Source organism: Rhamphochromis sp. 'chilingali' (genome assembly GCF_963969265.1).
Source record: "Rhamphochromis sp. 'chilingali' genome assembly, chromosome: 2".
Taxonomy (NCBI): domain Eukaryota; kingdom Metazoa; phylum Chordata; class Actinopteri; order Cichliformes; family Cichlidae; genus Rhamphochromis; species Rhamphochromis sp. 'chilingali'.
In genome coordinates, this window is record NC_137930.1 from 33,314,988 (window position 1) to 33,329,048 (window position 14,061).

At 39.6% G+C, this 14,061-nt stretch overlaps 1 protein-coding gene across 7 annotated transcripts in view; it reads left to right on the plus strand.

Moving 5' to 3' along the window:
- Positions 1-14,061, plus strand: part of vav2 (vav 2 guanine nucleotide exchange factor) — a 196,877-nt gene that overhangs the window by 158,843 nt on the left and 23,973 nt on the right. For all 7 annotated transcript variants that reach the window (XM_080861482.1, XM_080861484.1, XM_080861483.1 and 4 more), the window contains exons 7-9: positions 123-191; positions 1,855-1,955; positions 13,606-13,705. In XM_080861482.1, the coding sequence (XP_080717608.1) occupies positions 123-191; positions 1,855-1,955; positions 13,606-13,705 (270 nt within the window). The remainder of the gene's footprint in view (positions 1-122; positions 192-1,854; positions 1,956-13,605; positions 13,706-14,061) is intronic.

Here is a 14,061-nt window from a genome sequence, read left to right on the forward strand (position 1 = left end):
AGAAAATGCCAGTTATACTGTTTGTTTGTAAAAGGGAAATCTGTGGCTATTCAAAAAAAACAACAAAAAAACCCCATAAAATCACCAATTTTCTTTTTTTTTTTTTTCTTCCTTTCCTCAAGAATTACATGATCCCACTGAGGCAAGTCTTGAGTCCACAGGACATGGAGGCTATCTTTGTAAACCTGGAGGTGAGTAACCACTCTACGAGACAACATAATGCCAGTGCGGCACACCTGGATGCGTTTCACACCAAGCGAATAACTCGATATGTGTATGGATGGCTGAAAGAATGATGGGATCTATTGTTTATATTTTCTGTATATTAAGGGTGCAAAGCTGTGAAAATTCATGCTTTGCTTCGGGCTGAGTGTGTTGTCATTGCTCAGTGTTTTCGTCACGGCCAGAGTAGAAAACAGTCAACATTCCTGCCGAGAAAATATGCCTCATTGGTGTATAAATGTACACCAATGTAAATGTAAATACCACCACGCACTCTGGACCACATGTGGTACAGAGTTGCATTAAATTATGTTAATGAGTCACACTGTTTTGCTGACCTGTAACACACAAAGCAGCTGTAGTTTATTTGAGTCTCTCCTATAATGAGTATTTATAGTTTAATTTGGCCCTGAACTGTAAATACTCATTGTGTTTGTTTTAATGTGTGTCACAGTATTGCCCAGCTTCTCCCAGGTTTATGCATTATGTCTGAGAGCTGCAGACTGCTTATGGAGATTTGAAAGTGGTGATAAAGTAGCAGGGATTCATACTTGCTTGTTCACGAGAAATGTCGAATAATCTTGGGTTATAAAATATGTTAAATAACTGTAATATTCAATAAATGTTTAGCCACCTTTGTGAAAAAGGTCTATACTGCTGATCTCCTCTGTTCTCTTTTTCTGGGACATAGAAGCCACATAGACGCACAGCTTTCTGGCAATTAGGCAACATAACCTAAATAGCAAAGATGATCACATTCAGAAGGAGTGTGTTCTCAGTCTCTCCTAAAAATACAACTTCTCAACTATATCTTCACTTAGCAATCTGAACTAATTAGAGTTTAATAGAGAGGGCAACAATGTGTACTAAATGTTTCAAGATGAGTTCTTGTATCAGTTAATTAAACTTTATTTGTACCTTTCATCCTGGTTGCACTTTGAAGTGCTTCACATAGGACCAAATAGCTGAAAATCAGACAGAGCATTAATGCAAATATCTAATTAGCCACTCAGATGGCAGCAACCCAGCACATTAAGGCATGTAGACACGGTCAAGACCTGCCGAAGTTTAAGTAGAGCACCAAGGGCTGAAAGGTGATTTAATGGACTTTCAATGTGGTATGGCTATTAGCTGCTGGACTGGTTGGTCTTGGTATTTTAGACACTGCTTATTTGGTGGGCTTTTTTCCACACACAACCATCTCTAGGGTTTACAGAGAATATTCTGAAAAAGAGAAAATATCCAGTGAGCAGCAGTTGCCTGTGAGAAAGCGCCTTGTTCATACCAGAGGTCAGAAGAGAATGTCCAGGCTGCTTCAAGCTGAGCAAGGCAACAGTAACTCAAATAGCCACTCGTAATAACCAATGAATGCTGAGGAGCACCTCCGAATACAATGAACCTTGAAAAAAGATCAGTTACTGTAATAAAGCTACAATTTGCACAGCCTCACTACATTTTCTATAGTACAAGACTGGAAAAGTTGTCCGGTCTGATGAGTCTCAATTTCAGCTACAACATTTGGATTGTAGGATCATAAACAACGTGAAACCATGGATCCGTCCAGCCTTGTGTCAATATTTCATGCTGGGGGTGATGATGAAATTCTACTTTTTATTGTTATTTTTCCTTTAGGATGTGATCAAAGTCCACTTTGCTCTCTTGCGAGCCATTGAAATGAACATGGTCAGTGGAGGAAGCGGCCTGGGGAAGATCTTTCTCGACTTCAAAGAAAGGTTGGTATCCGGACATTGCTGTGTTGTGTTTGTTCATAGACGTCCTGTGCTTTTCTGTGTTCTGTGCATGGGGTGTTAAAATCCACTTATAGTTTAGAAGCTGTGGCATTTTCTTCCTTTACTTTCAAATTTAGGAAGCAGCATCACGTTGAGGATCCACGGATCAGTGGATTGAAGGGATTAGTGTTCAAGGAAGAAGTCGATTAAAATGAACCGGTTTAATGAAAAAGCTGAGAGAGCATGTACACCATTGTTGTCCATCAGAGTGTATACTCAAAGCATTGCATTAGCTTGTCCAAATTATATTCCTTTATATTAGTCTTTCCACTTATTCCACCACCATCTATCTATTTTACCCACGTATTAGCTGTTCTGTGATTTCTACTGTCAGGTGCTCAGGATATATATTCACATTTAAAAACAACAGAGCTGAAAACTGCCTAAACATTTAACAAATATCTTAATAAATGAATATCTGTTTGAAGCAAATCATAAACAAATTCCCAAGGGCAGTAAAAATAATTTTCTCTGTTTCTGAAAATAGGTCTCAGTCAGTATTCAGAGCTGTTGCCAAATATCTCATTGTTTCACTTGGTTTAATAAATAATGTTTTACAAATGAATACGGAAATGACTTGATGAGAAGGTGTTTCCAGCAGTGTGGAGATTATGAAACCCAGTGAACAGTTAAAGCTGGGGGTTATTGGCAAACTGGATTTTCTCTCAGATGATCTCAATCTCGCCCAGCTGTGGAGCAACGTGTGGATAATTTGCATCCCTGAGGGGAGCAATGATCCCCGCTAAGGCGACTGCTTCATAGCTAATGGTAATGATGATAGCTTCTGGTCTCATTTATGATTCCATACAGTGCTATGGATGTGGCGCTCTTGCGAATAACACAGCCATTACGGCGTGAAAGCGAGTCACACAATGCACCGCATGTGTTACCTGTCCCTGCGTCCATAAGTACATTTTCTATTCCTCTGCACAGTGATAGCACAGATACTTTTCCCTCCTCTCTGATGCTTTTAACCGAAAACATTCACAGCACTTCTCTGGGTGACATCAGTTTGCATAGGTAATAGGCTTTTTTCGGGCCTCTTCTTTAAGCCTTAAGAGACCATGTAACATAAAATCGGTTTGACATAAGGGACTGTATTTCTGTTAAATGACAGAGACAGGCACATACTGTCTCCCTCAGCCTCATACATGCAACCACAGTCTTACTGTTTCTCCATCCTCATTAAGCTCATCTTACTCCCTGGTCTGATTCAGCAATGGTTGGAAAACTTAATCTGGCCATAGGTCACTAAAGGACAAGGGGAGGTTGTCACGTGATCAGACGTCTGTGGAGGCACGTAGAGCTGTTTTAAAAGTACAGGAAGGGAAGTCTCATTGGAAACATCTGTAGTTACACCAATTGTATTGTTTACTGAGGAAATGTGGTTTAAGCTTCTTGTTTTTATATATATATATATATATATATATATATATATATATATATATATATATATATATTTTTTTTTTTTTCCATCTGTATCAATACTGGATAATATACTATATAATAATATACAGGAAGAAGAAGAATCTTGTCCTACCCATTAAAGTGCCTGTAACACTGGTCACTGTAAGATGATAAGTCTCACAGTCAGAATTACAGTTTATTGTAAAAGTGTTGGATGGAACATTGGACAGGCGAGTCAATTTATTTCACACAAGACTGGGAAGAAATCAACCTGTCTGTACGCGCTATGCTGTATGATGGACAATGTTGTGTTGAAGCAAAGAGCTCCATGACACTAAAATCAAATGTTGCTCTACACTAAGATTTCCACTCTTTTGAACAAACAGAATGGCATTAAAGGGGCACATACAATGCTGTAAAAATTAAATTTAGTTCAATGTTATTTAAACTGGATCACTATATAAACACATTTTATTTATATAAAACCAAGTCAAAGCGAAGGACCTTATTTTGTAGGGTAAAGACCCTGCAATAATACAGCGAAAACCCCAACAATTAGACGAACCCTTTTGAGCAAGCACTTGGCAACGGTGGGAAGCAAAAACTCCCTTTTAACCAGAAGAAACCTCTGGCAGAACCAGGCTTAGGGAGAGGCACCCTTTTGCCAAGATAGGTTGGAGATGTATTTGCCCCCTTGCTGATTTCTTTTTTAAATTTGTTTGTATGTAACAAATTTAACTAATTTAAGTGAACAAGGAAAAAAATATCTAAATCTACCTGGCCCTTTGTGAAAAAGTAATGTCGTCTTGTTACATCTGGCATAAACCTAACACAGCATTTCATAAAAACAACATCGTGTCAACGTGGTGGTGGTGGTGGTGTGATGGCAGGCGGCTGCTTTGCTGCTTCAGGACTTGGATGACTTGTGAAGCTGATGGAACCAGGAATTCTGTCTCTACCAGAAAATTCTTAAGGAGAGGCTTTCAGTTCAAGAGCATTTGGGTTATGCAGCTGGACAATGATCTGAAACATCCCAGCAAGTCCATGTCTAAATGTCTAAAAAAAACCCTCAAAAACAACCAATTATTATTTCCCTATGTGAAAAAGTAAACCTTTGGGATAGATTTTTTCCCCTTGATACATAAGATCATCATTTTAAAACTGCATTTTCTATTTACTCAGGTTTAAAAAAGAAACCAGACAGGGGACAAATGCCTATTCACAGCACTATACAATCTGCATGTTGTTTGGTAAATGGTTTTTAAACTTCTGCTTCTGCTTCGCTCCATTTATATACAGATTTCCTAATTACATACGATTCATTGCTATTTACCATTACCAACATTTGTCACAAAAGAGATGCTGGGTTATTTTAAGACCATTCATTTGATTTGAGGAACCTTTACGTCAGAAGCCTTGACTTTCTCACTATGATTGACATGTAGACCGTCCTCATTATGAGCCACAGTGGTGTCTTGTCTCGCCATGGCGATAGACAACAGTGACCAGGGGATTTTTATTCACACAGCAACGCTCTCTTCATTCATCTTGGCAATTTTCTAAGGACCTGGCTTTGCATAATAAATTTGGTTATCTATGCTTGTAAGTCCCTGTGACCTTTACAACAATGTGCTTGTATCGTTTTTTTTGCCTCACGTTGGTGCCAAAGATGAAAAGCTTTTTTTTTTGTATTGGTCTGAATGCCATGCTGAAAATGTCACTGGTTTATATGCTCAATTCTTAAACAGTCAGAACCAGGCAGAATGGAAAAGTACACTCAGAGGAAGCTCTATAAACTAAATGGGCATCTAAGTGCCCTCTTGTTGATGCACTCATTTGCAACATTCCCCAACTCATTTCCGGAGTAATCTGACTCCCTGATATCCATGCAGTGCCTAATCATGGCCATGCTATGAGGCTCTTTAGTGGAGGTCTTTGCTCTGTGTTCTCCTCCATTTGCTGTGTGCTGGATATGTTGAGTAGAGGTGAGAGGGTCCCAATGCCATGTGTCAGAGAATATTAGCTAGTTCCACAGCCTGTCACTTCTGCTTTGCTGGGAGGTTTCCTCACTTGCCTGACTCGCCTCGCAGGGCTCCACAAGGGTGGGGGGTGAAGGCTCAGAGCACATCTACTCAAAATTGCATTTCCTGTGAGATAACATGCACGATGGCGTCAGAAGAGGCCAGCACAGCAGGGCAATATCACCGGCACTTAAAAGAATAAAAACATGAAGTTTCTTCCTGCACTTGCAAACTCCTGTTTATTTATCTATCTTTTTCCTTTTCCTTGCGTGGGCTACTGCATCCTGCAGGTATGCTAATGGCATAGCGGGAAACTTACCAAACGATCATTTAATGAATAGAAATATCGTTATTTTTCAGTGGAAGGTAACTATTCACACTGCAGACTTTGTGGTTGACCACTGGGATGATTTCTTCTTCTTGTTTCCCTCGCTGTAATCAGCTTTATAAAAGTTGTTGATGTTATATCTGATATCATCCCCCCCCCCCCCCCCCCCCAAAAAAAAAAAAAAAAAAAAAAATCATAGTCCTATGTACTTCACAAGCCCAGTTAAATGGGGAGGGTAGCATCAGGCAGGGCAGCCAGCCATAAAATGTTTGCCAAATGAAGCATGCAGTTCATCAATAGTACATAAGAGGAACAGCTCAGTTTGAGCAGTTAGGAGACAAAGTTAGAGAGACAAGGCTGAGATGGTCAGACATGTACAGTGGAGGGATGGAGGGATAATGGGCAAAGGATGTTGACTATGGAGCTGCCAGGTAGGAGGAAAAGAGGAAAACTGCATAGAAGATTCATGGAGAGGGTTGGTGTGACAGAAGAGGATGCTATGGTTAGGGTGAAATGAAGGCAAATAATATGCTGTAGCAACCCCTAAAGGGAGCAACTAAAAGAAGGTGATCGGGTTTTTCCTCAAATCTGTACAGAAGGAAAACAAACAACCACAACACAGTATTCATCAGTGTGTAAACATTCAAGCACAAATTCTTGTGCTTGAATGTCGAAAACTGTTAGTAAACTGTTAGTAATGAATTGTCACCAGTTTTCAGCAATTTCTTAAGAGCCGTGGTTAAGCATTGAGCGTATTTATCACCACATCACAGACTAATTAGAGCTGGCTGGGTGAGAAGACTGCATGGATGCTTCAGTGTACTTGTGTGTCACTAGCAGTTTGGTTTCACGATCTCGGTTTAAGAAGATGACAACACTTTCAATTGGCCTCTCACAGTTTAGATAAAAAGCTTGCTATTTTGTTGTATCCAAATATAGTTTTTGTGAGATTTAGTGATTGTTGGGGTGATATTTTGGTCATAAAAATAGATATAGACATTTTTTTTTCATTTATTGTATAACAGCACCCTATATTTTATTTTATATACATACAGAATGTAACTGGTTGCCTTTTCATGATACTGAACACAAACAGGCTGATGAAATATAGCAATGTAATTGTAAAATAGCAAAAATATTGTACCTCCCCATATGGAAAAGAAATAGTAAAAACTTATATGTGATTTACTCATGAAAGTGGCCACTTTCTCATTACTTTCATATATTGTTTTAGTAAGTATCCAAACCATACAAGTTTCATTATATAATTTTTCAAGGGATCTTATATCTGTCTTCACTCTTATATGCTTTTCATACAAGTTTCACACAAGACAGATACAAACTTTATAAGATTTATATATATCTTTTCCATATGGGTCATTTGACACTGTTCCTTGTTACCTGTTAAAATAAGCTTTAAAAATTGTTTGAGTTCCATAAACTTCATTAAAGCTTTGTATAATTACATTTGTACCAAAGAACGCTACACTACCCTAAAGAGCACTCAACCCTAGAAATATGAACGTGATGTGAAGCTAGGGTTTTGGAGGGCTAGTAGGTGCACTGAGATTAAACTCAAGCAACTTGGCAATGGACAGGTGGCCTAGATAAAATAAAAGTGCAGCAGAAGCAAAAGCTCGTAACTAAAATAGTCTCAATGACTTCCACACACTGAAGAATGGCCTTCTGTTAAATTGACTCACACGAGAAAATAAATCAGTCTTTCATTAATTCACTTTCATTCACTTAGTTCTTGTTATTGTTCTGAGAGAAACATAATTTGTTCATTGAATAGTTTGTTTATTAACCCTCTCAGGCTCAAATTAAACTTTTTGTTGCTAATGCACAACCAAGTCCCGCAGTGGTACTTCTGAGTAAAAAAAAACTCATAAAATATGTATGTGGGGTAATCAGGTTGTTAGTTTTTAACTGTTGCAAATCGGCAACGCCTGCCTTGAGAGGGTTAAGGCCATGGATTGAAAAATGAAAAATGAGAAAGAAGCAAGCTCTAGCCCAGGGGTCGGCAACCCTAGGCACACGTGCCTCAGCTGAACAGGTGATGGAGAAACAGGTTTACCTTTTAGGTGACATGAATGAGTTGAAGGGAAGTTCTGAACTGTTTCTGAGAGACAAATAACACCAGGATCTTTTTCTAAGTAGCTGACAGCTGGTAACTGTGCAGGGGCGGGTCTAGCAAAGTTTTGCCAGGGGGGCAGGTAGGGCATTAACAGGGAGAGGGGGGCACAAAGAAATACTTTCTCATTCTCACTTAAAATGTCTGGCTGTTATTAAATAATTATCTGAAGCTTACAACCAAAGTTTTTATCTTATGTAAAATGTATAGAAATCATACTTACAGGGAGTGCAGAATTATTAGGCAAGTTGTATTTCTGAGGAATAATTTTATTATTGAACAACAACCATGTTCTCAATGAACCCAAAAAACTCATTAATATCAAAGCTGAATGTTTTTGGAAGTAGTTTTTAGTTTGTTTTTAGTTTTAGCTATTTTAGGGGGATATCTGTGTGTGCAAGTCAAGTCAAGTCACTCCATTCTATGTTTGATCGCAATTTCTATAACTTCCGAGACCACCAACGATTATATTATTCAGCTATAAAGTGTGATGTGAACATATTTAGAACTTACCGGAATGAAAATGTCTTGAGCACACCAGCTGATATATCTGGAGACGTAACAGAACTTGATATCAGCTCGTCTCATGGCTTCTATCCAGGCTAGACGCCTTCGTTTGGTAATATCCGATACATGAGCTCCTTCATGTTGCTTCCAGGTTGGGAAAGCATAAAAAGACAATCGAAACTTATTCCCGTGCCGGTCGTAAGATCGAACATTGCAGCCGACCACACAGCAAGTACGAACCATGGCTATGCTTTCGCTCCTTACTTAGACCCCCAAAATGGCGGATCGGGCCAAAATCCTTTCCACGCCCACCCCCGTGACATCACGCTCCAAAGCCCTATAGGGTGTTGATGTCATTAGACCACACCCCTTCTCATTACAGAGTTACACATCACCTAAAATGTTTAATTGGTAGTAGGCTTTCGAGCCTATACAGCTTGGAGTAAGACAACATACATGAAGAGGATGATGTGGACAAAATACTCATTTGCCTAATAATTCTGCACTCCCTGTATACCAACAAGACAGCGTTTGTTTTCATTCAAAGGCTTTATGGCTTTAATACCTGGTGGGCCGGTCTTTAGTCAAAATGCCTGGGCTGTTTTTTTTTTGTTTTTTTTGTCCCAGTCCAGCCCTGGGCACGACACACAGTGAATTAATCTGAGAAGGTGCATCAAAAAATTAATGGCCGGGCCAGCGGTGCAAATCAGCTCGCATAGACACATTAGTTGACGGTATCTTAGCTAACAGCCCCAACTACCAGATTCCACTTGTAATTGGCTAAAAAAAATAACTTACTTACTAACTCACCTACTGGTGAGAGGGACGTTGCTAGCTTTCCACATTCTGACACTTCAAAGCTTCAGGAGCTTTCCGCTCAGCACAGCATCAGCACCACGGAAATACACGGATACATCCGTAGACTCGAGACACAATGCATTTTTGGGACTTTCAGGTGTATGGACCAATGTTTTCTTTTCTGATCAAACCAGAAAGCTTTAATGAGCAGCTGGGTTTGTCTCGCATTAACTGGCTGGGTTAATGCCAGTTAATGCAACATCGAAGCAGCTGGAATCCACAGCTGTGCGTGTTCATGGAGCTTTCATTTTCACCTGCTGGACATCACTACCTGACAAGTTTAACTGTCTTCAGAACATTGCAGAGGCCTTATTGACAGTATTTGGCTCTACATATCTGTGTGAGCAGATTTTCTCTCACATGAGTGTCCTCAGGTCTGAATGCTGGACACTTGGAGACCTGTGTCTCTGAGTGGGAGACCAGAGATCACATTAACATGTGTGTCAGTTTATTTTTCTTATCATTCTTGTGAGGAGACCATAAATAGCATTTGTATTTTCTGTTGTACAGTTCATTTACTGTTATGGATAAAAAGTCTTTTTTTGTTTCAAAATAGCTGATAACTATTCGCTGATAGCTGCCAACATCTGCAAACAAATATCATTCTATAAAGTGGTTCTATATAGTGTGTAACTGTTCATATAGAGCGTTATTAAATTTATTGCTAATGCAATCATATGGCACACTGACCTCTGAGGAAATTTTAAATGGCGCTCGCCATTAGAAAGGTTGCCTACCCCTGCTCTAGCCTTTAGGACAGTGTAGCCACATTTGCTTGCTGCATAACTTAAAGAGCCACCATTGTTCTTCATTTTGTTCATCTTCACCAAGTTTTTTAACATTTCTTATAATTTCCATACTGAAGTTAAATCGCATCATTTCGTATGCTGCTATTACAAACTCCTTCATGTCCCATTAGGAGCTGATAGCTCACTATAAGATTTGTGACCTGGCACGTACCATTATGTCCTCACTATATCGCACAGTCTTAAAATTGATCAAGGCCACCATTAATCTCAATCACTGTGTCGTCAAAGAGGAGCCAGAGCTGAGGAGAGCTGTCTCCCAGAGTGTGGATCACATCTTAATCAGGGGCTTGTTAGCCCTGGGCCCTGTGCTTCGTACGTCGCTTACTACATCCAAGATCAAATGAAACATCCAAGACCAAATCATCGCGCTAACTCTGAGCTCGCTATTCCGGTTCCCCGAACACACCTGTTGTTGACGATTAGTATAGCTGGATGAAGTAATGTGAGATCACTGGGTGGCCCAACAGGGGCTACGCATCGATAGTAGAAACATTGATCGGCAACCCTTTGATTGGTCGGCGAAAATGTCGAAGGAGCGCGCTCGGTATTTTTCGGCAGCAGAGCAAGAACTCTTGAGTGAGGGATTTCAGGAGTTTCAGAGTTTAATTAAAACGCAAGGGAACACTGCAAAGGCTGCAAAAGCAAGGAGAGAGGGCTGGCAGAAAGTTGCTGACAAATCAAACTCGTAAGTAATTCAATAATAACAATAATAATGGAGTGGATTTATATAGCGCTTTTCAAGGCACCCAAAGCGCTTTACAATGCCACTATTCATTCACTCTCACATTCACACACTGGTGGAGGCAGCTACGGTTGTAGCCACAGCTGCCCTGGGGCAGACTGACAGAAGCCAGGCTGCCATATTGCGCCATCGGCCCCTCTGGCCAACACCAGTAGGCAGTAGGGTAGATTTATCATATCACACCATATTATCCAATATTATATTACATTATATTATATTATAATATGTTATATTATATCCCCTTTCACATTAGAGCCACAACAGGACCCACTAGAACATGGGAACAAGTAAAAGTGAAATATAAGAATATTCTACAGAATGGTAATATTTATCACTTATATTGCTTGTCGTCTCTTGGAAAGAGACCCTGGAATAATCTGTTTGTTTGTTTATAACAGCAACCAAGAAAAGGGGCAGCGCAAAAAAAAAGACAGGTGGTGGTCCTGCACCCCCTCGTCAACAAGTTGGTTAAGTGAATAATACCCTCACGGGAAAATCGATATCTCTCTATGAGCACACTGTCGCGCTGAGCTAAAGGATCCTGTCTGTCCCGCAATATACGCTGAATTCTGAGGACTCTCCTTATCAATCTTGCACCTTCCGCAATGGGTTGCTCGCGTAAACGGACAGGATATGACTGCGACAGGCTTCCCAAATCCACCTTCGCTTTTATAGCCGTGGTCTCTCATCTTGATTACACGAAGTAATTTACAATTACTACTCTGAAATATGAATTACATCTGTAATAATCACATACATGTAATAGAATGTTAATAGTACATTTCCCTTTTTTAGGGAATGACCTGTATGTATCTGTGTGACATCAATAAAAGGATCAGGTGCTGCATTATCTTTAGTTACATTGATAATATTTATTTATGGTGAAACAGTGGTGGAATATCGCTGTTGCTTTCGTATGAATGACGCGGACATACCTGCGTGGCCGCGATCTAATCCTGTTTACATAAAGTAAACCTGCTCCCCAGCAGGTTTACGCTTACGGCTCTGTTGCTATGACAGCAAGTCCCGGATGGGCTTCGGGGAACCGAACGATCCAGGATCACGCGAAATCGTCAACAATCTCATCCAGCTAACTCACTTAGCGCGGTACGAAGAACAGGCCCCTGGGCTTAACCATAGCTGGAGCCTGCAGGAGGGGGCCTTATTCAAACCTCTGTCTGAGCTCCAGTTAAAACTCCAGTGATCACCTCTTGTTGATCTCTGCAGAGCAGAGGATAATCACATGGTGAATGGGTTTGACAGAAATGCTGCTTTTAAGGTGAAGATGTTCAGTGTTTCACATCTGGCATAAGTTGCATAACTGAAAAACAGTTTTGTAGCCATGAATTTTTTTTAGAGCCACTGGAAGAGAGCAATTAATCATTTTAAAAGAGACTTTTGCTCTAATATTTGAAATTTGTGTTTTGGGAACACTGCATGCAGAATTTTTGAAATACCCATTAATGACAATTTAAACAGACTTGTCATTCCAAAGATTTGTATCCTTATTGATTAAAAAACATGAATAGAAATGGTTAACCTTAAGTTAAATATAAAATAAATACATAATATGTGTCACTATGCATAACCAGTTTTGTTTCCTGATTGCATCATTACCAAAGTTCCCTGGATGGTCTGTTTTTAGTGCCTGTTATTCAAAGCTATCAGAGGCTTGATTAGACTTCAGGGTGCCAGCTCTCTACACCGCCTCGCTCGCTTAAGATTCAGATTAAGAGGCCTATGTGCCAACTCTACCAAGCTGTGCGGGTGGGTTGCACTATACCAGCCTGTGCCAGTGCCCTACTTTGACTGAGTAAGTGCAAAGAATGTTTGCCACGTGCAGTGGCATCCTCCAGGCAAGATGACTTTGAACTCCCTCCCAGCTGAACCCGTAGATCTATGTCAGTGTCCCATTGTAATATCTAATGAACTCAGCTCTCATATCCTCACTACTCAAAATTAAAAGATTGTTTTCCCCTCACACACTGATAAGAGGAGCTCTGCAAACCAACTGATATAAAGCCCTGACTTTCATTAGTACGCTATGATTATAGCTTATTGGCAAGAGCATGCCACCCCTTCAAATATTTCCCTTGGATGTGAATATATTTTTAATTATAATACATTAATTATAATACATTTATTCACACATGCATTTATCTGTACCCGTTAGTGTTAAATGACTCTTAACGTGACTTCCCAAATTATATTAATAAACTTAAAATGAATACATTGCCTGAAGGTCCATATACTACCAAAAGATTCTACTTTACAGCTAATTGTAGACATTTTTTACCTGTGTTTTAACAAAGATATTATAAATCTCGTAATTTTAGATGTTAACACAAGACTTATTAGTCCTTATTAATTCTTATTTTTAGACTGCAAACACCACACGGAGGTTTATGGGCCCACTTGCTCTTTGCCTCACTGAGGACGAGCAAAAATATGCAAATTATAATCTCAACTGTCTCCTAAAAACATTAATGTTTTATTATTTGGACCTCCAGCATTTCTAAGGGCACAGTGGGACATTTGTGAGTGGATGTAGTCATGATCTTAAAAATAAAAAAGCTTTAATAAGAAAGCCTAACATTTCAAAAAGTTGCTTTTGTTGTATTCAAGATTATTCTGGGACTTGTAAATGTTTGTGTCCTTGTACTATTTCTTTTGAGAGTATCAGCTGTAAACATTTTTATACAGTCTCCTCATATTTCTTCTGTGGATTCCTTAATGAGGATGAGTTGTAACAGAGTAACTGGATTAATTAGTTTTTCACATCCCCAGGTTGCTGATCTATGGTCAGTACTGCAGCCACATGGAGAATGCCCAGAAGAAACTGGACGAGCTAATAGCCACACGGGAAGATGTCAGGATTAAAGTAGAGGTAACATTCATCTCTACACACGTTTAAAATGAATGTCGTACTCAGAAGGTGTTGTATTTGTACCAAATTATCTGGTCTGAGTATTTTAAAAACTGATGCTCTGCTAGGATTTTACCACTCATCCATCTCCAAAGTTTGCAGACAATGACACAAAAAAGTAAAAATATGTGGTGAGTAGCATTTGTCAGGGTGAACATACCTTCTTCATGCCAGAGGGCAGAGATCATGGCCAGATTGTTTTCTAGCTGATAATAAGGCAACAGTAACTGAAAAAAGCATGTTACAACCAAGGTATGCAACATCTTCTCTGAATCCAAAATGTGACCAACCTTAAATCAGATGACCACACCATGTGC